Here is a 26,301-nt window from a genome sequence, read left to right on the forward strand (position 1 = left end):
GGAACTAAACTTTATCTGATGTGTTTGTATGTTTCCATGCTGACTCCCAGTGATTTAGGAACAATGAGTAATCAAGGTCTAGCCGGGCCCCTCTGGAGGCACTCCACAGTTTGTTTGTGGAAGGAAATGAGGTCTCAGTGGATTGTGGTTTAGCCTCGTCACTCCTTCGGGTGTGAAAACAATGTAATTATGGCGCAATATCTGACAAGAAACATGAGCGAATTGACAGAATCACACTTCCAGCTTCCTTCTCCAAGTCACTCCTCAGCTATTTGTGACCTTGCGGAAAGTAAAAGTCCAGATGGACAGGTCACATCTGCTCAGAGGAATGTATCCTCCGTCACCTCTGTACTCTTTCACCCTCAGGGCTTTGGAAATGTCAGGACTGTAAGGTTACTCTCTCTTTTCCTTCTCCCCGCTCCTCTGATTTCCTAGACGTTCGCTGATGCCCATGAAGAATGAAAGCCATGTGGCATGACACTGGAGGACTACAACACAAACGACTGCAGAAATGAGTAACAAAGAGAACCCTGAAAAGATAGCAGGGTTCAAACTACAGTATCATAAAAGGCAGATTAAGAAAAAAAATCATATTGCAAATTCACTACACTGACTCACTCATTATCCAGTAGCTCTACAAGCTAAAAAAGACAAACAAACTGGCTTCTAAATGATGATTCACACCACGCCCACACTGGACCGTCCTCATATTTTCAAAGCTGTATGTGAAATTCCAGTGAGCGAAGACGGACCTCGTTTTTGACATCTTAACATAAAATTTCTATCCAGTCTGAACAGTCAATGAAAGACTTCTTTGTTCGAGTGATCAACAACCACTCCCACGGACATCCGTCCATGTCAACAAAAGCAACGTGATTACAACACCAGGCACCAACAATCCTTACTGTCACCACTAACCAATTGAATCCAGTAAAACACCACAGTTAATGCAACACTAGTGACTGTAAATCATGCTCATTTTCTCCCACTTACAGCAGACGTCAGCCAGTGTGAGGCAATAAATGGAAAAGAAAGTTCAGTATGACTGCATGAATCATGCTGCAGCTGCCAAACACACCAATTTGTATTCGGCTTTTTTTTAAAGGGTGTGTTTCTTCACGTTGTAATACAGCAAATAAGGCCATAAAAACCCTGCTGTTAAGCCATGACTATTTTTGAGAAAATTTTATCTTCAGCTCCTCCATAAATGTGGATATGACTAACTACAACTGACTTGGGACAATCAGTAGACCCACACAGTCCAAGCATCCAAGTTTAACAGCAACATGTTAGTTTATATGTGCTATGGCAACCATTACACCAAGCCAGGGTGCCTCTGCTCAGCTCTGACCTGCACTGGTTACAAGCTGGTATGAAAAAACTAGAGGAGGAAGAAGAAATGCTGCACACAATGCGGCAAGTGCTTTTATTCTATACCTTAGCACCTTGTCTAACACACTCACACACACTCACACACTCTTGGAGGGATGTTTCAGAGGTAACTCTGGGTTCACTATGTTGCCCAAGGAGATGCTTTAGCATGCAGACAGGAGGAGCAGGGGATCAAACCACAAATCTGACTGCTACAGGGGCTGCTCTTCCTCCTGAAAAAGCCACTCGTAACTTTAACAACTAAAATTGCTCTTAGGGCATCTAGTATTCTTGAAGGTGGTGGAGGGGACAGGAACACTAGGGGTTAAACACTCTCCATCAGCTGTTTTAAAACTGAAGAAGAGATAAAATGTTGCCCAGTTGCTTTATTTTCAAGCCCTGAAGACAAATAAGGATGAGTTTGAACTTTGAATCATGCAAAGCTACACTAACAATATTCATGAATAAAGATATGGACCTGGAAATGAGCATAACAGGTCAGTTTTATTGAGTCATATATATAAAAAAAAGATTTATGCTAGCTTCTTATCAAGTGCAGAAATGCCCTACATCAGAATTATTTCAAATCACCAGCAGGGGGCAAATTCTCTAGTTGCATAAAGACATCAGATTGTCAAGTCTATGAAAAAATAGCTTTCATTCGACATCTACTTGTGATCTCAGTAAACATTTTCCCAATGATTTTATGGCCACAATTGCTAGTTTCAAATCTGATATAATGCAACATGATGATAATTTGGAAAATAATGGTTCCAATAAGAGTAATATAGAGGGTTAAAGAAGGCTATAATTTTGGATGTGCCTGTGTATTTGAGTGTATAAGGTCAGTTTGTCCGTCGCATTGCTTGCTACATTGAGGTTCAGAAAACACAAAAAGTGTTGTCCAAATCACTCAACTCTAGGCTTTAAAACAGGCTTCACAAACTAGTAGGTGATGTCATAACGGGTATGTACATCTTTTATATACAGTCTTGTGATAATTATTGCAAAGCACTTAATAAGAATCTACTTTAGTGGTTCAATTATAGTCCTTCAGAGTGTAAAAATAACCTTTATTGTGAAATATAACAACAGTGCGAAAACACAGATTGCACGCCTAACACTCCTGTTTGCCCACACTCAAACTGACAGATGGCTTTGTTGATGCCACTTCTTATCCCTGTGCATATTTCCACTCGTACCTCAGTCTCAATTTCCCCTTCAATCACTACAAACGCCGCTCCTTCCTTTTGAAAGCTGCTGAAAGACGATGACACCTGGTCCAAGTCAAATTGCATTAAAATACCACAAATGTGTATGTTTTCACAATGGGTAGCCACAGTGTGATACATACCCCTGACCCTGGGTCAGTGCCATCGTCGCCGAGCAACAAAGGCCCGGGTTGAACATATACATTTCACAGATGGAGAACAAGGAAGCAGCTGCCCCGGTGCCTTTCAAAGAAGAAGCACGGCGTAGTTCTTGCTTATTGGCATGACTGGCCGCACATGACATCACTGGAGAGGCATGCATCCCTGCGTGTTGCTATTAGAAATGCATTGTTGTTTGCAGACAGGACTTGAACATAATGGAGGCACTGAGATGGAGTGAGCAGTGATGGAAGGATGAATGATAGACTGAACCCCAAATTATGTTAAAGTACTCTTTCATTGTCATAACTGTAATGCATGAATTGGACTTGGTTTTGCATGCGGTGCAAATTGCAGGGTTTTCCCCCAGAGTATTACGAGCCCGGTGGCCCAACAGGCTTAAGCTGACCTCCTGCTGGTGGGACTAAGATTTTTGGCTGTAGACAAAAGCTAGAGCTAGTTAACTGTCCATGTTCACAATTAGCTTACTGCTCCCATTTACTGTTTTAAGTTATTCGGTGCTCTGTGGCTTGTCTGTACTACTGATTTGCTGTTAATTTTTCACAATTATTTTGTAATCTTTGGTCTTACTTCCCCTCTTGTTAGCCAGAAGAAAACACAAACTGCATCTCTAAGTCCATGTCTGTAACAGAGTTTTGTTCTGTCCTTAGCACGGCTTCAGATGACATCAGGAATGTTGTGGAATCTGTTTTATGTCAGTGAAAACAGAAAAAAAAAAACTCGTTTCTGGGTGAAGATTTGCAGAAACTGTTTCTGTGTTTCTGTGTGAACAAGGAAAACAGATTTTGAAACGTTAAAGGTGTGAACTTTTATCCCCATTTCTTGTGTCATTATCTGCAGGCAACTGATTGGCCAGCCCTTCTATATAGTTACAGTTACATCTCTACCTGTGTTCATGTTCTTGTCATATTCATGTCCTTTTTGCACATCCATGTGAACAGAGGTATTACTCAAAAAAAAGAAGTGTGGCTGTAGCCTGGGATACTTCTGAGATGTGCTGCAGCATATCTGATGGAACGGCACGCATCCGTGTCAGAGCTGGAACGTGATGCATCCACACCCAGTGTTCCCAGGGTTAGTTTTCCCACTTCTTTACAACAATCTGCCCCACCCTCATTATTATCACCTGTGCTTACTCTGCTACATCTGTTCCCAATCACACCACTATATAGACCCCCCTGCTTTCCTTCATTTATTTTCCAGATTGCCTTGTTCTTTTCAGATATTACCAGTGTTCCCAGTCTCCCTTGTGTTTTTGTTCCTTCTCTGGTCTAATGGACTCTAACTGAATACCAGCACATAGATTAAAGATTTGAATTTTAGATTATCTCTGTTGTTGGTGTTTGAGTCCTCCTCCTTCCAATCTTTAAACCTTTAGCCAGAAGTGGAAAATAAACATCTGATTGTTTCTCTTCGTCTCCCTCCTCTCTCCTTCAGTGTGCAGAGCTGCACATTTACAGCTCGACTGTTTTCTCTGCACAATTACTGTTATAACGGGTTAATAGCGTTACATGAACTGAGTGCATCATTCATTTGTCTGCACCTAAAAGACATTTAAGCTCCAAAATCTTAAAAAGATTTATATTTATATACCATATTTATTAATAAACCTTCACTGGTTGGTGTTATTATGAAGACCTTGCTCTAGAAACACATATGTAAGAAATACATGTGTAATAGAGGATGAGTCAAGCCTGGAGAATATTAGAATACATACAGTTACATGTATAATAACAGTTTAAGATATACGAAGTGCAGTAACCTCTAATATTTGGATTGAAAAGTGACCAGACACATTTTCTGGGACTGTTTTACTCCCTCGGAAGAAGTCATAAATCACAAGGTGTTTCACGGGTGAGGAGGGCTTAAACAGAGAAGTAAATCACTCGACTATACCTTAGCCTTGGATCTTTCCCAACATCTCGGATTTCTTAAGTATTCACATGACAAAGGTCATGAAAACAAAAGCTATGGGAAGAGGAACAAGTCAAGTGATTGTTGCGCAATAACTAAGGATTCACCACAATGCCAAAACACACACACTCGAGAACAGCGTCTCTACTGCTTGATCACATTACTGGGAGAGAGTCGTCAAAATTTTTTGAAGACCTGCACATCAGCTATTCATGTTAAATGAGGCAGCCAAGAGAATCTGGCTCAGCCTGTGATGTTAAACTCTCACTCGCAGAACAACACTTCCTTAATAAGATCAGGATCAGTGCTCAAGAGGTGAGTTTGAATCTTAACGACTGGCCAGAATCACTGATGTAGCAAAAGAAAAAAAAAGCATGGACATTAAAGGAGTAAATTAGTGTCAAAACGGCTCTACTCGTGGGAAACTGACTGTCATACCCATTAAGTAAGACTGAAACCATCATTCCTAGGTTTTAACGCTGCATCTTCTCTATGTTCTTCTGTTTGCCGGAGAGCTACATTTCATTCTGGCAGCCCTACAGGTTGAGCAAACAGATCGTTCTTTGGCAGAGCACCAACATCAACAACAATCAAGAAACATGGATCACCAAATAGGGTGTGGGAATGTGCTCCGGACAAGAGCAAAGCTTGAACTCAAGGGAGAAAGTACAAAGATTTTTGTTTGACCGCACAGCTTTTCACTCATGTCTAAAATAAAACACTCCCTTTTTCATGTACCAGGCTGCTATAGTTAACTAAACAATGAAACCAAATGAAAAAATATTATGTAGATCCAAAGCTATCCATACATTTCCCCAACTGTGTATGAACTTCAAGGTTATAAGGAGGCTGAGAAGGAGTGTACGCCCCGGACTGGCTGCCGGGTTATCACAGGGCTAACATGGAGAGACTGACAACCGCCAGCCCATTTAGAGCCACTAATTAAATGAACAAGCTGTCTTTGGACTTTTGGAGAAAATCCAGATATGCACATGGAGCACATGCACTCAGAGAAGAGAGAAAAAAAATGACGTAAAATATTTTTAGAAATATTTTTAGATTTTGGAAATTTGATCAAAGTTGTCAATAAAAACAGCCGGAGGTATGTAGAACATCTGCATTTGAGTCAAGCATAGCATTTTAATTTCTGCATATTAAGAGTATCTATATTTAATATGATGTCTGTTAAGAATCCAGAAAACTTTGGCTGCCATAGTAACGGGAGAATGAAATGATTGTTTAATAATTCTGGTGTTTTTAAGGCTTGATTTATTTATTTTAACTCATGTAAGTTGTGGACACTAGCACAAAAGCAAGACAATGCTGCATGGCTACATGTGAGATGACGTGAATATATCCCTGTGAACCTTCAGTGAGAGGGTAAATGACATCGTGTCTTGTAATTCCTTGATTCAAAGATCAGGGCCGTGAGCCCCTCCCTGTGTCCTGCAGCCCTGAGACTGTGCGTTTAAATCAAGAGATCAGACACCCGTAATCTCCATTGTCCCGTCCTGGGTAGACGGCAGGGTCCTAGCATGGCCCACTTTAACAAGCAGGGCCATCTGCAGTGTCACAGATGGCGCTGGTAGAGTCTTACAGGTTCCCACATTGAAACAGAGGGTTAACCTGATATGAGCTGGTTCACTGAAAAGAAAAATCAACACATGTTGAGGGAGAGCGAGGGGAAACCCCCCCAAAAAACAGAGAAATTGTTGCTTTAGGTAAGTCATCATAATCTGCACGAGTATGCAGTTGAGTATTTATTATGTTTATAAGCCCAGAATAACACGGCAACTATTTTTCACACCGTATCTGCTTCTTTTTCTCAGGTCTCTGTATTCAACCTGGATCGCCTGAAACACATGCTTTTGATTACGATGTTATTCTGTCAGAATCAAGGTATCTTTGATCCACCTCATCCACTCCCCTTTTTCCCTGCACCTCCGAAAACAATATCCACAGTACAGCTCCCCCCACCTCTTGGCCCACCCTGTTCAAACTAACAATTATGTTCTATGCTAAACAAAGACCCAGCAGCTTTATGACAGGAGTGAATAGACATCATCAAGGAGATAAATGAGGCCTTTCTGTCACAGACTGGTGCCACCGTGGCATTTAGTTTAAGGGTGAGCAAACAGTGGGGGCAGTAAAAGAAGACAAGGGCACACTTTGAGGACACATGTAGTGAAAGAATTCAAATCAATGGTTATCAATGGGTGCTGCCTGAGACATTTCTTCTCTTAGACAAAGTGCTGCCAAGGTAACAACCCAGACGTTAAGTGAATGGAGAGACGTCCCACTGACAGCCTTATTCAAACGGATCCCGTGACCGAGATCGCAGTCACTGATTGGCTGCTGGGCGATGAAGACGCCAGGCGTCATCTCAGCACGGGGGCCGTGACCTTGACTTCACGATAAGGTGAAGACTGGGACCAGGAGACTCCAAGCTCTGATGGGCAAGTGCGCCCCATCTTTGTGTTTCTCAATAGAGAGGTAATGAGTCACACAAAGGTTCCCAGCAGCCAGCCGGCTGGCATGCAGCTCGCCGGCACAAAGAGATCTGCAAGGGTAGACTTTTGCCCCAATGTCGGCCTGTTTCAGCGCAGCAGCTGTTAAAGACCTGCTTTCCATTTCATTTGCACAAGCGCTTTTATGTCTGTATCCCACTCAGACATATCACTGTGCATGTATATGTGTGAGTTTATCTTTTCTAGCCGGATCATCTGACACATATCCACTTTACCCCCATGTACTGGAAGGTGGGGACTGGAGAGTGGGTGTTTTCGGCCTCGGAACATAGACTGTATGACTCTATAGCCACCATACAGTTACTATTTTTTGTGGCTTTCTGTTTTCAAGCCTCAATTTCATCATTATGGCCACCACCATGATCATTTTTAGGAGTCAGAAGTGACCATATATGTAGTTTGAAGGGCTAAGTTTTCAGATAAAACTGCAAAGCTTGGTTAGAAAGGCACAGATACAGGTTCAGCCGAGGATGAGGAGATCTTCTACTAACTGGAATGCCCAAAGTTGCCCCTGACACACTGGTGACTGCATAGGTAGAAAGCATTCATCAAAGCTGAAGCACAGACTTCTTGGACAGGCTGTTAGTACAATTAACTTCTCAGCAGCACATAATATTTGCCAGATAATTCCACTAAAAATGCTCAAAAGTGACAAATACCACAAACGTGGCTGAGATGTCCAGTTCAGAGACTCAAATTAAACCCTGTGTGATCATATTTCAGGATTTTGGCTCTAAATACGGGTGCGGCTTCATGCGGAATGTGCCTAGGAAACATTTGGTTGTGAAAAGTTAAGCTGTATTTGGACACATCTGACCGCACGTGCTGCAGAGTTTAAATGCAAATGAATTCTGAGCTGCTTTGAAGGACTATCTAGTCAAATTTGTTGTGCGCAGATAGAAGGACAAACCTCTCACACAGATAGGTGTGGGTAATTTGTGTATTCCAATATTCAAACCAAAAAGTACCTAATAGGCTCGCTAATCTGCTCTGTGTTCATCTTTATTATGCAGCACTTTCCCCAGAGATACACGATTTCTGCCGACCTCATTTGCCCATTTGACTACTTGATTAAATTTTCTGTGAGGTAACAATAAAACCACCAGTGACACTTAAAAGTCAGCCTTCAGACATGCCGTTTCAAACCTCAGCAGCACCTCTGGTTGGGAGGGAGGATTTGCTTTTTTTTTTACTATAAAATGTCTAAAATTAATCTTGTAAGAAAGAAAAAAGAGGATGCTTGGCGAACAAAAATGTGAAGGAGTTGGAAAGCACTTCACAAACTACCTCAGTTTTTCCCAGAAAGTGAAAGGAAAACACGACACACACTAAAACACAAACAAACCCTGATGTCTGGGTTACAGTTAGCAGTATTCCTAAAGGAGGACAGATCCAATATGAAAGTCAGTGCTTCTAATGAAAGACACCTTCCACCGCATTTTAAGCTGCAGGCTGACAGCCAACAGATGGGGCTTGAGCACAGCACCGCCTTTAGGTATTTTTCTCTGGTGCATCACATCCTACTATATCAGATACACCCTGAGGGAGGGAATACTCTCTTGAGATAAAACGATGTGAACAATCCACAGCAGACCGACCCTCTATTAGTCCTGTGATGCAACAGCGGTCAACACAGCCCTCGCATTTCCCATAAAAGACTCCCCATAAAAAGCTATTTCCAGGAACCTTTTCTCCCGGGTCTGAGAGCGAAAACAAGTCAAAACCACAACTGTAGTGACCGAAACTGTAAATCTTGTTTTTAGACAATCAGAATACTTTCATAAGGTAGCAGCTGATACATATAAAACAAAGCCACGGGGTCACATTTCATATGAAAACAAACCTGAACTCCTGTCCTGCTGCGATGACCCTTGAAATCACTGTTTCACACACCTTAGGGCATCAAAGCAGGATCGCTATCCTGCCTTCCTTCTTTTTGGCTGCATTCACTTTCTCTGCTGATTTACTGCTTTTCACTGTTGACCACAGCACTCATACTTTACCAAATTAACTGAGGAGAAAAAGTTTTCCAGTCAGTTTTCTTTGCTTCCCAAGCCCATATTCCATTTATCAGGACAGCCCCTGCAGTACGATCAGCTTGCCTCCAACAACAGCAGGGCAATTCATACTCAGCACAATGGCAGCTTTAAACAGTCAAAAGTTGAGATCAAACAACTATTGCACCGTTACATTTCTTGACAGTACTCTTGTTTTGCCTTGTGCTATAAATCCAGCGCTCCCCTTTTTGTCCCCTCTCCCTATCCTGACTCACCGCAGCAGGTTTATTTCAACTTGAGCCAAGATGAAAGCCAAGAAAGAAAGACTTAGCCCAACAGGAAAGCTAAAACCAAATCAAACTTTAAGTCCCATCCATCCATCCATCCATCAATCCATCCATCCATCCATCCCCCTAATTCAGGGGCACAGAAGGGCTAAAGCCTATCTATCTATCTATCTATCTATCTATCCATCCATCCATCCGCCATTGATGCCTGCTATGCTCTCTTGCTGCTGCTCTGTCTGCCTTCTACATATGCAGATATGAGCGTGGAAGGTCAGGAAGCTCCCAGATTCATGCTGCCAAATATTACTGCAGTTATAAATAATAATTTTCTTTTGTCTGGGTTGTTTGAGGTGTACCCATATACAGGATGCAGAGCCATGTGAAGTAATCAAACACAGAGTAAAACCAGACAAACTGACAAGGACAAAGGGAAACACTGACTATACACATGCAGAAGGATGAAAATGAGATACAAGTGAAACAGAAAGTAAACAAAAAAAATAATTAACTAACACAAAACCTCGACAGAAGGGGTGTGACTGAATTAAAACTCAAGTAACAAAGCTCCTCTGCTGTAGATGGTGTGAGCGGTATGAAGATAGAAAGTAGAAAAAGCCCCAACAGCCCTACAGCAGTTTCGATGGAGGTTATAAATCTGGGTTTGCGTCAAATATAATTTCACTTTATTCCACCAATCTCCACTTCCCAGAGGGCTGAACACTTAGGTGTTATCCCTCCACTTAGCTGCTGATGAACTGTGCCATTTCTTGTGTGTACAGTAAACAAAGCAGTAGTTTGTTATGGTAGACTTACAGAACACAGCTCCACACAAGCTCTGGACAGACATAATGCCGGGGTGTGTGAGAATCTAAACAGGTGGAGTCTGTGGATGTACCTATTGTGCAGAAACAACAGTACGACATTTCTTTCAACACGTGTTTCCAGAGCTCAGATATCAGTGGAAGTTCCCTCTGAACTCCCCAGTCAGCTCTTCAGGCTGGTAACTGGGAATTTCCTTCAGGATGAGAATCCATTTCTTGGAAATATGTCAGAAATAAGCTAGAATATTCCATTTTCTCTTAATTACATAGATAACGGTAAGAACTGACAGTGGAAGTTTGAGGTGTTATGAGATCAGTAACAATGGTCACAATAAACCTCATAGGATTTCCTTGGAAATCTAAAGAACTCTGTTTCTCTTTCAGTCTGAGTCACAGGATGCTTGATTACTCCAGTTTGACTCCAGTGAAGGTCTGCAGTCAACACTGAGTCTGGAGCCCCTCATTTACAAAAACTCACTGTGGAGTGATTTATACACAAGTGCTGAAAAGCTGCATTAAATATTAAACCAAGCAGATTTACTGCGAGTACAAAGCGTGTATTTTCAGGGTTGATTGGTGGTCAGTAAATGTTTAATTCAGAAAACTGAAAAGCAGAACATAATGGAGAACAGGTCATCCATTTTTATGGCACTGCACTTTTTTGCTGCTATAGCAGGATGGTCTCTTCCCAGTGGGGCTGCTGGGAGCGGAACTGGCTGAATCCCAAAAAAAGAAACTAGGATACTGAAAAGAGGGACAGTGATAGAGAGAGACTCTGAGAGCTCAGAGAAAGCTTGCAGTCAGAAGGGAAGAACAAAGTATAAAAAAAAAGCCGGAGGCAGTGGACAGGCTCCGAAATTACTGGCGAAAATAAAAGATTAATCGGGATGGCGAGGAAATGTCCCAGACGAGGAGGGTAAGAAGAAGAAGAAGGGAGGAACAAAAGCTGAAGGAGGGTGAATTTATGTGTTTCACGGCACAATGAGCCGGTTAGTGAAGAGTCATCCTGACCTGTCCAGTGTTATCTGAGGCATTAAACCTCGACTCGTCCGAACAAACGGAAATTCGTGTTTTTCCTAAAACCGAAATAATCCCCAAAAGACTGCAGGAATAAATAAAGGAATGAGTTTAGACAGTGACATGGTGTTGAAGTGTCAAGAGGCAGACCAACGAAACCTCTGTATCCAGGTCAGTTTGTTCAAAAACACTCCAGCGGCCTCTTGTATCACCAAAAGTGCAAATCAGTGTGACGGGAGAAAGCCCAGAGGAGGGAACAAGCACAGCAGGGGGCAGATAAGACCGCGGAGAAAGAGTTGGACTCCGAAATGACAGAAGTCAAATGAGAAGAGCAGAGGGAGGTTTATGAGATCGCTTGGAGAAGGTTAGTTCTTCAGCAGTACCTCCTCGTTTTGTCGTTTCCAGCTTCACATTTCCATTCTTGCGCTCTACTACAGTAGCTTTGCATGATTCATTCAAAACGGGCCTTTGACAAGATGATAACCACAACCTGCAATGAATCTGCACCTAATTTGAAACAATTTTGTGTATTTTCTTGTCGTTTTTGACCATTTGATTGATAAAAGTGGCGTCGTCTGCCTGAAAAATCTGACAAAAACACAATAGTTAAACATTAAAGTCATGCCGAGATCACTCAGGGAGAAAGCTATAAGCAACATACTGTCTCCTCCCACACGATGAAAAAAATCAGTGTGACCTTTGCTGATTTGGTTACTGAAAAAAGCGTCGCTGAATTTTGTGACAATGTTGCTAAGTTTGCGAGCACCATTATCACTGCTGTGAGAGGGACGGCAGGCTGTCAAGCAGAGATGGTAAACAATGTCACATTTTTAGAGCGCATTAGACCTTGGTGAACTGAAACATTGATAAAATCATGTAAATGATCACTGAGAGACAAAGTTACAGGCAACAGAATATCTGTTTTTTCAGAGAGAATTTCTATAATATGATGATGATATGGGACGATTTAGTCACTGAGTTTCAAAAAGAAATCAAATACTTTGCCTGATTGCTTTTAATCTTTAAATACATTTGTATTTTCTCTGGGTTTTACCAGCACGTGGCAGGATGAAATGCACTGTTACCAGTCAAATGTCATTAAACGACAAAAACAGACTAAGTATGTACAACTTCCTGCAGGGAGTCAGACCGGTAAGGCCTGTGTGGTGTGTGAGATTAGATGCTACTGCACAAACAAGGGAAACATGCAAAGCCAAAGAAAGACGGTCACGGCTGTCAAAAACTCTCACGGACAAATCTAGCACTGCAACCACGGGAACGCTTTGGGGTCAGAAAAGTTTCTAAAATCAACCTAAAATCAACCTCCATCCATCCATTTGCTTCCGCTTATCCTTTTTCAGGTTCGCGGGGGGGCTGGAGCCTATCCCAGCTGTCTTAGAGCAAGAGGCAGGGTATGCTCTGGACAGGTCGCCAGTCTGTCACAGGGCTAAAGCTAAAATCAACCTAAAATCTGAATCTCAGTGTAAGACATATGTCTGCGTGTGTTTGCTTGTTTCTCTGGCCACAAACTCCAACTACACGATCAGGATTGGAGCAACCACGCTTGGCAGACGCGTACATCTTTGCCCCCTGATGGGTCTTATCTTTGTTAGATGTTATGATTGCCTAGTTATAGTTGCCTAGTAACCACCTATCAAAGAGCCCAAATTACCTGTTTTTTGCCTTTATGCACCTACAACACCTTATAAAAGTATTGTATTGTTTTATTTTCACAGCCAACAGCAGAAATAGGCCAAAGAATACTGTAATTGAAAACAAACATCTTGAATACATGGAGAAATCCAAAGCTTGAGCACCTAAACAGCCATTCTAATATGGGAAAGACACCTAAAACCCTCAATGTCACAGCTTCTGCTTCTGAGGACAAAGGAAGCAGATAAAAATAGACCTAAAGTGACAGGCTTAACGTTCACACACACCCACATATCCAACAGGTGCCTTCTGTTTTAGCATCACTAGGGTGATGGTGCGGTGATTGATGAAAAGGCTCTTTCATCTTTAAAAGACTCAACCTGGCTGATCCGTGCGCTTGTATACAGAGGCGGGGTGAGGGAAGTTCACATTCCAGTCAAAGCCCAGTCTAAACACCTGCATGGCAAAGACTGCTGCACAATCACACGTGTTTCCTGCCTGTTAAAAAGCCACTCAGTTTCAACTTACATTGCTCCAGATTTTTCCAGCGTTTAGTAACGTTGCACGAGTTTCTTTATAGTCATGACGCACAGTTGCGGTCAAGGATCACTTATGGACTAAAATTCACTGCAGTCTATAATGTTGTGTTGGTAAAAAGTCTTTGAAATATAATTGCAAGCATTCACCTAATTTAAATCTCTTCATATTTTTTACATGTATGACTCACCATCTGTGTTTAAGATCCTTTATCTTTTACTTCCTACTAATCTCTAACAGCCGACAGCGGGCCGGCTATTCATGTGGACTTCCGAAGAATTCCACTTGACTTTTTATCTTTTTTTTTTGCCTGCAAAGATCCAACTTCTCTTATGAATAATACCATTGCATAATATTTAAATGTGTCTTGGTGCCGGTGGCGATCTGAGAGGAAGGGAAAAGCAGGGTGGGATATAAAGCCATTTAAAGGCAGTCTGAGTTAGTGAATCAGCACGGGTGCCCTGAAAGGCTTCTTGTGAGACAAAGGCCAGCCGACAATGGTTTTACAGCCCTGCGAGCTGTCAATATTTCTCCAGGTTGCCACGGAAAAGAATGTGGTGCGACGTCGTAAATGCATGCTGCAGTAAAGTTAGTCTAACCTGCACAGACGTGTATATTTGATCTTTGGAGGAAATGTTGTAGTTTCAGCTGCAGTACAGGATAACAGATGCGTGTGGATAGACGTTTGGGCAGACGTTGTGGAAGAAATCTTCCAGTTTTGTCTGTTGGCGACGCTCCTGGATGCACTAACTGGAGCGCTATAAGGTGCTGAGAGATAACAGCCATGTTTTAAAGACTCCACATTGGGAGATTGGAAGGGCGACATGTTGCAAGTCACAGGTTAATTTATAACAAAAAATAAAGCAGTTAGAGAAAATGTCACAATGTGGGTAAGCCCAGAATCATGATTAACATCTGATTACTTGCCGTGCCCTACGGAGGTCATGTTAGCCATAAAACGACAGGCACTGTACTGAAGCCTAATGGCTGATTTAAATCTGAGTCAACTTACAGGACCTGGAGGAAGTAAAAGACAAAAAATCAGCCATGAGTAACAACCAGGATGAATGACTTTGTTTACTTTATTGATCTGACAGTTTAATTAGACCTGGCCCAGGACTGGGTTTTGTCGGCCTGGTGACCTGTGGCTATTCAGCCTCATGTCAAATGGTAAATCCACTTTAATTGGCCGGTCAAGTCTTTAGAGGGCGAGTGATAAGCAAGATGGAGGCGGCTGTGTTTGCTCTTTTGTGTTTTGATGGGCTGTGATTGGAGGGGGTTGGGAGGTCAGCGGGCTTTTAAGGTCAGGGGGTGGGTGGGTGGCTCCCCCTGCCACCAGTGAATTGGAGAATTTTATTCATTAACTGTCTGTGTGGTAGAGACGCTCACATACACCTCAGGGCAGAGAGACGTGTTATCATGATGCTTGATTTCTGCTCTAAGCAAAACCTTTCACCAACAACAAACCAATGCTTCACTTTCTCTGGAGGAACCTGAGCCTATTCACCTGAAAATATACAAAAGACCAGCAGAGGGATTTTAGCAGACAGCCTGAGGAGCACTTGCACTCATGGAGGGTCCCACCGCAGGAATGCAATGTGTAATAACTAACACGTTTCACTCAATCAAAGCAATGAAAAGCCTTAACCATAATTTTAGCGAAACGCCTCCTTTCATAAACAAACAGAGCCTCCAGCTTCTCCCCCTTTCTCCCCTAATGACACCAGCTATCCAGGCCAATTTAGGGAGCATGTGTGGGGTGCAAGGTCTCAGAAGTGCAAGGGAGCGCTGTGGTTTCCTGGTCACTGGCTTTTTGGGAATGGTTGACTTGACAGAACGGTTCAGCAGAAACCACTTCAATCGCAGGCCAGGCAACCCACCCGGGGCTGAGGTGCTGAGACGCACACGTGGTTAATGAGGCCTCGTGAACGGGAAGCCTTCAGTTCAGTTTGGTGCAAAGACTCAACTTTAAATATAGAACACAAAACCAAACAACGAGTTTGGTCCAGCTTGATCAGCTAAGAACTTTTTCTTAATAATCTGCTCCATAAAAAATGCAAAGTCATGGAGATGAATATAAACCGCAAAGGAAGTAGAAAGAAATGACATCAGCTATATGACAGTTGAATGAAAACAACAAGCCTCAGCATCAAGGCTGTCTCGGCCTTCTCTGTGTCTGTCTGGGAAGAGGAGGAAAGGGGGGGATGGTGCAGGAATGAGTGAGCAAAGTCTTTGAAAATCTGCTCTATAATTAGCTGGGCTACTATATCAATGGAAGGTTGTCTGGACCTGCAGAAATATGCATTCTGATAATGAAGGGGAAAAGAGAAGCGGAGAGTTGAAAAGCAGTGATGTATTTCCTCTCTGTGTCTTTCTCCCTCTCTGTTCCACCACTACATAAACTAATCTCAGTTACTTGACAAATAAAAACCGAATCACATTAGAGGACGCTACCGATAAAATCTGATTTCCCTCACTGACAAAACATTTCCTTCCTACGTTATCTGAAGCTCTGTGATGAATTCCACCATTGACAAATATTGACTTTGGATGGACTCGTCAGCGCTGCCTCACTTAGTAAATCAAAGTCGCAGTAATGGCTCAACTGGATCAATTAAATGCATAAGAGAACGCTGTCGGCAGGATAATGTGGGTTATCGGTCTGAGCTGCTTCACTGGAGTTTAAAGCACCGAGGGGACACGCCACTGCCATCCACAGAAATTCTAAGCCTTGCAGAGCTGCACGACAGTCACATAGATGAAGTGGAAGACTGGAGTGAAGTCCACAGACAGGACGGTTCGGAACGTTCGTCATGGGCAGTTTAGGCAGGAGAAAAGCTCCTGTGAAAGCGATGAACTGCTCTCGTCTTAAATGTTACGTAAAATCCAGTGTTTGTGTGTCAGAGAAAGTACTGCGTGACCTGATTTGTTTCATTTCAAACATGTTTGATGACTTCTTTGACAGATACAAATGTAGTAAATGTGTCTTCTGTACACTTTGTCTTATCTTAAAGATAAGGTGTTGGTTCTGGTTGACCGTGGAATTACAAGCCATTTTACTGCATTATTCCAGTAACTATGCCCAGGAAAATGGCACAATTTTAAATGTACCCAGCAGATACACCCAGCGATCGTGGCTCAAGAGTTGGGTGTTCGTCTTGCAATCGGAAGGTTGCCGGTCTCGGTCGTTGTGTCCTTGGGCAAGACACTTTACCTACCGCCTACTGGTGATGGCCAGAGGGGCCGATGGCGCGATATGGCAGCCTCGCCTCTGTCAGTCTGCCCCAGGGCAGCTGTGGCTACAACTGTAGCTTGCCTTCACCAGTGTATGAATGTGAGAGTGAATGAATAGTGGAATTGTAAAGCGCTTTGAGGGGTCCTGAAAAGCGCTATATAAATGCAATCCATCATTATATCACGCCGACTTCTATTTTTCATGAATGCCAATATACGTATACATAAAAAAGCCAATAAAAGGCCAAATCATTAGATGACAGTTCAGGTTTTTCTGTCAGAGTTTTTAAGTCGTTGGTTGACTCCTGCCAGTCTAAAGTGTCAAGCTCCATGTTTTTTTGTTAATACCAAAGCTAAAACCATTAACTGTTAGCTAATGTATCGTTTTAGGCTACAGTTTCTAGTTTTTACCTAATCAAGAACCAGGCAAACGTTACAACCTAATACTGTATTCCTTGTTCCACTGATGTCCAGTAAAGTGAATGAGGTCAAGTGACATTTGCTGCTTTCGGTGCTGTATGTTGACAAAACTATTGGTCATACCTCATAATCTTTGAATTCAGGTGTTTTCAGTCCCATTTCTACACCCAACAGGTGCCTTTACAAACATCTGTAAAAGAATGGGTCATTCTAAAGAGCTCACTGAAGTCAACAGTGCAGTGGTTAGGCCTGATTTAGAGTTGTGCAGAGAATCTTTGAATAGAATATGACGTAACCATACGTAAGTGGGAAACAGGCATTTATGCTCATGCTGGTGCAGTACATGTTAATTACCGTATGGTTATGCCCCGGTGTTTTATATGAAGTGCCATCCAACTTGACAAAAGTAAAATGCTAGGACTTTTCCCCCTCCTGGGTCTCCATTCTTTGTTGTCGACAGTTTTTCCCAGAGGTAAACATACTCGTCCCTCTAGTTTTTCCACTTCTTTGTACATTCCTTCACGTCCATTCTGATAGTTTAACCAATTTCCCTTTAGCAATTTGTTGACATTTGTGAATCCCTGTATTGATGCTATGATTGTTATTTCTTATATCGAGACAATAACTCATAAATTCAAACACTGCCAAAAATGCACAGCAGGAATCAATGCCGCTGCTCAGGCCAGTCAAAATAGTTGCAACCCGATGTGTAGTTACATTTCACGGATGCACATCAGGTTAAGTCATTACTAGTGAAACATACGTCAGGTATAACAGTATTGCACCAATGCAACAAGTCAGTTAGTGAAATTTCTTCCCTTCTAGATATTCCAAGATCAACTCTTTAATGGTATAATTGTGACGTGAACTGAGGAGTTCCAAACCTCCTCTCACATGAACATCTGTACAAAAACTGGGCACTGGGAGCTTCACTGCATGGGTTTCCATGACTGTGTGCAGAGGTGCACATATGTTTGGTCTGTGCCATAACAGTGCTAAATGCACGATTAAGAATTAGAGCTATAACGGGTAGATTGCTCTACACAAATCCAATGCATCATTAAATTGTACTCAACAACCACCCCCACGACTGTCACAGCAGCCAGGTTTAACAACTTGGCAGAAATCACGCAGTCCCTCTTTTGCTCTTAGCAAAAACGGTTTGCTTGCAAGCAGCTGAAGCTACAAATTAAAACCAGACAGCTTCCAGTAGTAAAAATCTGTCCCTTCCCGACAGACGCTCTATATTCATATGCCGATATCTCTTTATAGAGCTTATGATCCAATGTGAACTAATGCCAGCTCATTGGTATTACTTCTGTTGTTTGAAGCCTTTCGTCAGCATTTTACGGTGTTACTGAAGGTTTATGTTGTAATACTACAACCAGTAACAAGTCTTATCACTTTCAACTGCAGTCACAAGATTATCAGGTAAGACTCTGCACACAGTTTGCACACGAAGGTCTTGCAGTGGATTTAGGGAGTTCAGATCTCGTGCTGGAGTTCTGCTCAGTTTGTCTCTGTGCTGCTCTGTTCCTCCTTTATTCTGGATTTATTCTTCTGCAGTCTCTGGCGTGGTCTGTACAAGGAATGTGGTGAACTGCCAGCCATGTGCTCTTGGACCAAAAAAGCCAGAGGGCCACTTGCCGCCACAACTATTACAGCGCTTCATTCATACTGAGCCAGTGTAACCTAAAACCCAGCAGAGTCCTCTAACATGAGACTGCACGGAGGAGCTCTGATGGCAGTTCAGCTCACTGATGGGGTGTCACAGGAGAGCTGTTCAAATACAGGACTTATATGACTTGTATGTGTTTCTGTGTGTGCAAGAAAGAATACCATAAAGAAATGACAGATTTTTACTTTACAAATTCAATGCAAAAGAAATCAGTGAGAGTGAGAGCATCAATTTCAGTGTTTAAAGACAGATTTGCTAAAGTGTAAAGTACAGTACACCACCTATACAGCTGGTGTAGCTGATAAAGAATCAAAGCAATCAAAGTAAAAGTGAAAGAGATGCACAGCATTCCCAGCAAAAAAGGACTCGTTTGACCCAAATGTGTCAGCATCTCACCCTGGATTTAAAAACATGCCTGCATGCAAATATTACCACAGCGAGCTGCAATATTAAAGCAGCAGGCTGCTAACGTGGCACAGCAGAGCGACACCTTACCAACAGGTTAGCATCTGATCCTGCATGATTCACTATTGGCGAATGAATCTACATTGCGTCCTCCACCTCCAGCAGTCGCCCTGTGGTCAAGTCACAGCCACATCATGAAAGCCACCCCACCCCCCCTCGCAGCGCCTACTGAGCTATCTGTGCTCCATTTACACCAATTGTCATTCAGATAGGGCAGGGTACTGCTGTTTATGGCTACCCGTGACACACATTAATATGAAAAGCATAATTAAGAGCAATTAGGCTTTTCTAGGGAAGGGGGTTAGCTAGAAACACAGCATGCAAAATCTGTTGTGGCGTTTCATCCAGTAATATTACTTGCATGTATTACTTGTATGTAACAACAGTAAATGTTTGAAATGGGGATAGAAGCAGCTTGAATTAAGAGAGGATTGCGATCACTTGAAAGGGGTAGCTACCATCACCGTTGCCTTTGACTTACAGCTTCAAGATAACCCATGAACGAGAGACTCCTACTGATCATGTGCGGCTTATTGTGACTGAATCCTACAAAACAAGCCACAAAAAACTACACACATCTGTTGATTAAAAGAAATCTCCGAAGAAATCTTAAAGTTTATATTGAGTTTAAGAGGGGTCAGCAGATATCCATCCTGCACATAAATACCTTAAGGCAAAGTAACCCATTCACGGACCACAGGAAGCAGGTTCTGCATGGGGAACATGCGAGGACTTGCTGAACGGAAACTAAAAGAGGGGGGGTAAATGCACTGGGGTATATCCAGGCTGCAGAAACTGTTCTGGGGATGGATAATTGTGGGATGTGGACAGAAGAGAGAGGGGTATGCAGGTTCTCTAAGTGCTTACTTGAGAGGGGTGTCATTTTAAACACACACACTTATCAAAACACATCACCCCCGAGTCACTCAGGGAAGGGAGATTAAAGGAGCCAGGGGATGGCCACATGCTGTGTTATCAGGCTAATGAATGCTTTCTGGTGGCCGAGCAAAGTTTTACATATGAAGAAGGGCAAGTGTGAATAACATGTTTAATCTTAACACGCCAAGAAGTCAGCTCAGGGCAAGAAGTCTTTCTGTTTTTACAAATAACAGCAGCCCACACCGACACTCACTGGAGCTTTTACTTGCCAGAAGGTTACCGTAGTGAGAAGGACGGAGGAAAAAAGACCTGCTTGCTTCTTTAATTCATTCACGGTTAAAGTGAATTATGTTGGAGCTTGATCACACATGGGTGAAAGTGAAAGGGCCAGAGACAGGGGCATCATAATCCTCAAACTTCCTCATATCGGTATTATGGCAAATAACTTTAAAAGGAATGAGTGACAGAGGGATGAGCCTTTTCCTCACATATCACAGCTCCATATCCTCCATGTAACATACACCAAGACTGCCATGAATCTGATGGTCTTGAAAGGGGAGATGACCAAAAATGATCAAACTGAATTTTTCCTGCTCAAAACGAGCCTTTGGAGGATGACTGCACAGGTAAGCAGGACTAGTCTATTGCAGTTAAAGCACACCTGTTGCCTTAGTTACCAGGACTCTTTTAGCTCTTTAATAAAGAAACATTATGGTAAAATGGGTTAAATTAAGCCCGACAAAATACAGATTAAAACCTTTTTATTTTCTTTTGGTAGAAGGTCAAAATTCTCTACTTGAATGAAAAACATTCATGCATAAGTTTGACCTCATTAATAGTGGTATCATTTTTAAAAAATTCAAATCTCCTCTTTCATTGATGCACACATGTTCTCTTTAATCATAGCATATTTAAGTGGTTTTTTTATATATATATATTAGAGGTCACTAAAGAGCCGCATATGGTTATGATCTGTCAGATTTTAATGTAGTTGTTAAATCTGTGGCTCTTTTATGTCAGCGAAGAAAATGCTGATGGAGAGAGTCATTGCTTGGGTGAGTTATAGCAAATTAATAGCCGGATTTAAGTGGCTGATAGTTTGAGGCTGGGGCAGCCAAACTGTCACACACCCATCGGCGTGGGAAGACAGCACAGGTCTCTCTCTAGAAAATATATAAAAAATAAAGTTATTAAATGACCTTTGAACCACTTTGTTACAGCTTGGCCTGGTTTTGAGCTACTGTAGCAGCAATAACACAACTTTTATTTAAATCTGCGTCATTTTTTGGAATAAACGTCACTGATGGAAAATAAAAACGGTGCCTCCTCGTGCAGCTGTCTCTCAGAGCCGCGCGCTCGCAGGCAGCTCAGGTATAAGCAGATACTCAGAGCGGGTCGGTACTCACGCACTGCCTCCTGTTTGGGGTCCAGCTCGGAGCAGGTCTGTTGAAGTTGGCCGATCCTGCCCTGTAGCCCCCGGACCCGCTGGTTGGTGGTTGTGAGCTCGTTTTCCAGCTCCTGGAATATGGAGTAGGCATGTTTGGCCAGGTCCGACAGCTGCCGCAGGGTCCGAGATAGAGCCACATTACTGATGGAGACCAGATCCTCGAAAACCAGACCCTCCTCGTTTGGGACTTGATACCTGCACAGTAACTGGGGTTCCACTATTCTTTTGGCAAATGGCATATTGTTGTGGAGCGGGAAATAAATCCAAGAAAAGTCACCCAGGAGTGAGAAGAAAGTTGCTGTGCCCCCTCGGCCCCCGATCCAGTTTGACTGAACTCAGCTGCTGCTGCCGCTGGTGCCCCCCATCCTTTCATTTGTTAGAGAGGACTGTTGTGCTCCTCGCCGCTGCGCCGGGTCATCTGCTACCCTAATGCTGGTGTGTTTTTCACTGCTACGAAGTAAAAGAGGTGGTTTTTAAAAAGAAGCATGTGGGAAGTCCCGGAGTGGAGTTCCGGGGATGAGTGGATCCGGACTCCGCCTGCTTCAACCCTGTAAACACTCCACAGCAAACGCTTCAGATGCATTGGAGGCATAGCAGAACTAACACTACAGAATATTAAAAGAGCAATTAATTAAAAGGCCATATTTTTTTAAATTATTCTTATTATTCTTCTAAAGTTGTTCTTTTTTAGAAAAAGCATGGATGTTGGTTTTCTTTGCGTTTTGGGGATGCACAGTGAACAGGAACACTAAACTCCCTGCAGTCTGGTGGATTTCCTGCACCAGCTTATGCTATAGCATGAACCTCATGTCTTTGTTTACGTAAAGAAAAACACAGAAATCAGTGACTGGGTAACATTAACTGGACTGTAATGCAGTGAGGCTCTGGGGCATGAGGCATTGCTTTCAGGGAATGTTATTTGTATAGCCCAGTATCATCTGTAATGGTTCAAAGATCCTCACAGGCATACAAAATATATTAAAAGCAGGGAAAAGACAAGCAGACAAGCAAACGGGCAAACATATATGAAAAATACAAAGTATTACTGAGGAAAATGTGCATCTGCTTTGCATCTAAATCTGATAAAACCTGTGGTTAGTAAAATGGTTTTACAAAAGTGCCACTACTTGCTCAAATTAGATCCATACAGGTTATTTGCAGTTAAAAGTCCTTAACAGATGGCCCATAAGCTGTTAATAAGACAAAAGGAAAATGCAGTCAAATAAAAAAAAGAGGAAGGAAAGAGAGAAAACTAAGTTAGGAAGGTTAACGAAGTGTCTTTAAATGTGTTTGAAAAAAACATTGCGCAAACAGTTGCTTGCTTTAAAGGAAAATATATGCTAAACTGGGAGACAAAGAAGGGATTTCATTATTGGGGTAATATATTAAAATGTCAAAGGTCTCACACATGTGCGCCTCAGCAGTTACTGAGATTAACTGAAAACAAAAATGTTAGTCATCATTTCCTTAAGATTAGTTAAGAAACTTCTGAATTTCTTTCGAGAATTCTTTTGAGACAAAGTCCTGATGTCTGACCTCCTCCTTGTTTTTCTTTCTGGCTTTAGGAACCTGCCTCCACCTGCAAAGCATCAGAGGAGAGAAGGACACACATGAAGGAGAGAAGGAGACACTTCATGTCATTGTTTTTATTTTGTTTTTAGTTTACCATACAATATTCAGCAGCGCTATCTACGCACTGATAATAATCATATCTGGGAGTAAAAATGACCCAGTCTTTAAGTAAGAAGAGCTGCTCCATTGTGAGCCATTGCTGTACTGCTGTTTTATTGGGTGTGTTTCTACCAGTCGGTTTTATGAATTAGGTTTTGATTAGATGCATGCAAAATGGTCAGGGTTTAATAAAAGCTTTGGCAATACTCAAGTTAAACACATCACATGTATTACGTGTCATAGAGAGGGTGTTTGCTAACTAGATGTTGGGGAAATTCAGCGTATTCATGCCAACCATTATGTTTTTTAGCTTTTGAGTTCTTGAGACTGCATTTGAGCTCCAAAGTGGCTGATGTGCAGTCCTCTATGCCATTCAGCTACGTGTCTGACAAGGCAGATGTCTTGGACTGCAGCTTGCTCCTCGCTCTGCTCAGTTCTCCACCTGCTGCATATCCTGGTTGATGTGGCCCTGCAGCCAGCAGCAGATCTCCCCCAACAAGATGTATTGCTGCCAACTGCAGTCCAACACACTGGAGCTGGAATACAATACCAACCTGATCAGCATGCAGGTAACGAAACAGAAGGTGGGATGGGCTGTGTATCCGAGTGCTAAAAATGATGCATTTGTTTCAATGTTTCACAAGAAGCTCAAAGAACACAAACATATTAACCCAAAGTAAGTCATGTTGTTTTTTTTCTTTAGTTCTAGTCTTAAAGTAAATCCAGAGTATTAAAATCTCTTAAATCTAACTTAAGCTTCAGGAAGTCTGTTGAAAAAAAAAGACTTGATTTAGTTTATTTGCTATAGGGATATCCAGCACATTTCCTTCATTCACTCTTGCGCAGTAAAACAACAATAATTCAGCTTTCACATTGTCATACCCCTGTGTAGGTTAATCTTCACTTTTAACTCTGTTTGCAGACCTGACAGCCTTAGCCGAGCTTCATTCACATTTGCTGAATGAGTGTTTAGTTAAATCCCACCAGCTGACGGGGCCAGAATCGACAGAATTGACAGCTCCAAAGCCTTTCCTGTGGCCTAGCTAATGTCCACACCAGAAGTGCAACCTTTGCAAAGCCCAGCCGCGGACAAAGGCGGGACGAGAGAAGCTCCGTATGTCGTCATCTTTGAGTAATGGTGCTGGAACAAAAGGCCGAACTTGAACAGACAAAAGCTGGTAATCTTTGTTGTGAGAAGAGTCAGCTTTAACTTGAAGTGAGCAGGAGCGATATGGACACAGTTTACTTACCGTGAACTGAGAAAAACGTGCTCTCCACGTCCACAGATCACAACATTAAAAAGCGCTGACAGGTGGAGTGAGTTATAATATTTTTACAACCTTGGGTCCTGAAATTCATTTTGTATGTTATGTACCACCCACATGAAAATTCCACCACAAACACTCCCCAGTGGCTCGTGAAGTTTAACAGACAAAGAGACACAAACAGAGAAGGCAAGGAAGAGGAACAGGAGAGAGGATTCAAGGCTAAAGGATGACCAGAACGAGACTTTATTTTAAAGCAATGTCAATGAAAGTGTATCATGAAAGCTGTATTTTATGATCACAGTGTTCATGGTTTATTTTCTATTTAAAGCTACTTCTAAATAAGTTTGGAACCTAACACAATGTCACAATTGAGCTTTTTCATTTTAATTTGTACTGGCCCATCTTTCCTGACCCCCTGCCTGTAACCTGGATATCAATCTCACTGCATCACGTTGAAGGATTTTTCACTTGCTTAAAAGCTTCGAGAGGACAGATGAAAGAGGAGGCGGCAGGAGGAGCTATAATCGAGGCTGGATGGGTGTATCTTTTGTGAAGATGTGTTGAACTTCAGCATATAAAAAAGGTGGTGCATAAAGCAAGGCCCTGCTCTCTTTCTGATGCATGATTGGAAATGAGACAGCTTTGAATATTAGACGCATTTCACAGGCACGCTTCCTGTTTTATTTTGGTGTCTTCTGTTGCTTTATTATTCCCACCTCTGATTTCCTGATTGAATCCTCCTGCGTCTTGTTTCTTGTTTCTCAGTCAGACCTCTGTATACATCCAGTCCTATCTCCTCCTCAGCCTTTTGTTATTCTTTATGTTCTCTGTTCATTTTTGATATTTTTAAAGTATCAGCCATTGGAGCTGTGGTATCTCACTTAGGTCCTCTGTCAAAGCACCCTATCTATGTCTCGATATGCCTTCATTTGGCTTTTAGTGTCATTTTTATGTCATTAATTTATATGGAGATAAAAATGGAGGCCCGGTTAATTCTCTGTGTTTTGTCTGAGAACACAAAATATCAATGCCTCCACCTGTAAGAATCATTAATACTAATAAGCACGTGCAGAATAATCAGGCAGCTGCTGTGTAAGTGGGAGACGGTTATTATAAGAGCAGGCTTATACTTAGAGGCAGCACATGGCTGACATACAGTTTCCTCATCACGCTCAGTTGTCATCCTGAAATGCAAACCACACACTTTTAAATAGTATTTATAGTTGAGTGAGAATGACTCTCTGTTAAGCCAACTGACTTAATGAATGCACACAGTCCTCTCCCGTTGTATAAGATGAAATAAACCTATAGTGTGGATGGAGTGACTGTAAGTTGATGCAGCAGGTACCGACATGCAGGATTATGCCAAATATTGGTTATTGCGCAGAGGAATTACGAGCGTCTTGTTGTCGTCTGGCATCCTGCGTCTGCTTCCCAGACTGAACTCATTTACTCAGGCTCATTCATTTTCTCAGATGCCTCAAAAACTTTCTGCCTTTTTTCCTTGGATTGAGTATCGGTTTCTATTTTCTATTCCTTAAAAATGCCCTGGGAATTCAATCATGCAAAAGAATTCAGCGAGTATCCGTCTTTTCATGGTTTCGGTGATAGGCTTAATTTAGTCTTGGAGAGAACTTCACATATTGGAAACAAGTGATAATCAACTACTTACAGGAGAAATTAGAGATGAAATGAGCGACTAAAGCTGGGATCAAACTTGCTT

At 42.2% G+C, this 26,301-nt stretch overlaps 1 protein-coding gene and 1 long non-coding RNA gene across 5 annotated transcripts in view; one reads left to right on the top strand and one right to left on the bottom strand.

The window, feature by feature from the left end:
* The window catches only part of nhsa (Nance-Horan syndrome a (congenital cataracts and dental anomalies)), a 70,211-nt gene extending 48,170 nt beyond the window's left edge, over positions 1 to 22,041 (bottom strand). For 2 of the 4 annotated variants that reach the window (XM_084920614.1, XM_084920615.1), the window contains exon 1: positions 21,599 to 22,041. In XM_084920614.1, coding sequence (XP_084776740.1) covers positions 21,599 to 21,878 — 280 coding nt within the window. In that variant the 5' untranslated portion in view covers positions 21,879 to 22,041. The remainder of the gene's footprint in view (positions 1 to 21,598) is intronic. The other 2 variants (XM_084920619.1, XM_084920617.1) reach the window with 1 other exon arrangement.
* Positions 21,991 to 25,724, top strand: LOC146361892 (uncharacterized). The gene is made up of 3 exons (XR_014799382.1): positions 21,991 to 22,074; positions 23,205 to 23,879; positions 24,233 to 25,724. It is a non-coding gene; the product is annotated as an uncharacterized LOC146361892 (long non-coding RNA).
* Positions 25,725 to 26,301: the final 577 nt, after the last annotated feature.

This window comes from Perissodus microlepis, chromosome 23, assembly GCF_051167445.1.
Source record: "Perissodus microlepis isolate ML-2025 ecotype Zambia chromosome 23, ASM5116744v1, whole genome shotgun sequence".
Lineage (NCBI taxonomy): Eukaryota > Metazoa > Chordata > Actinopteri > Cichliformes > Cichlidae > Perissodus > Perissodus microlepis.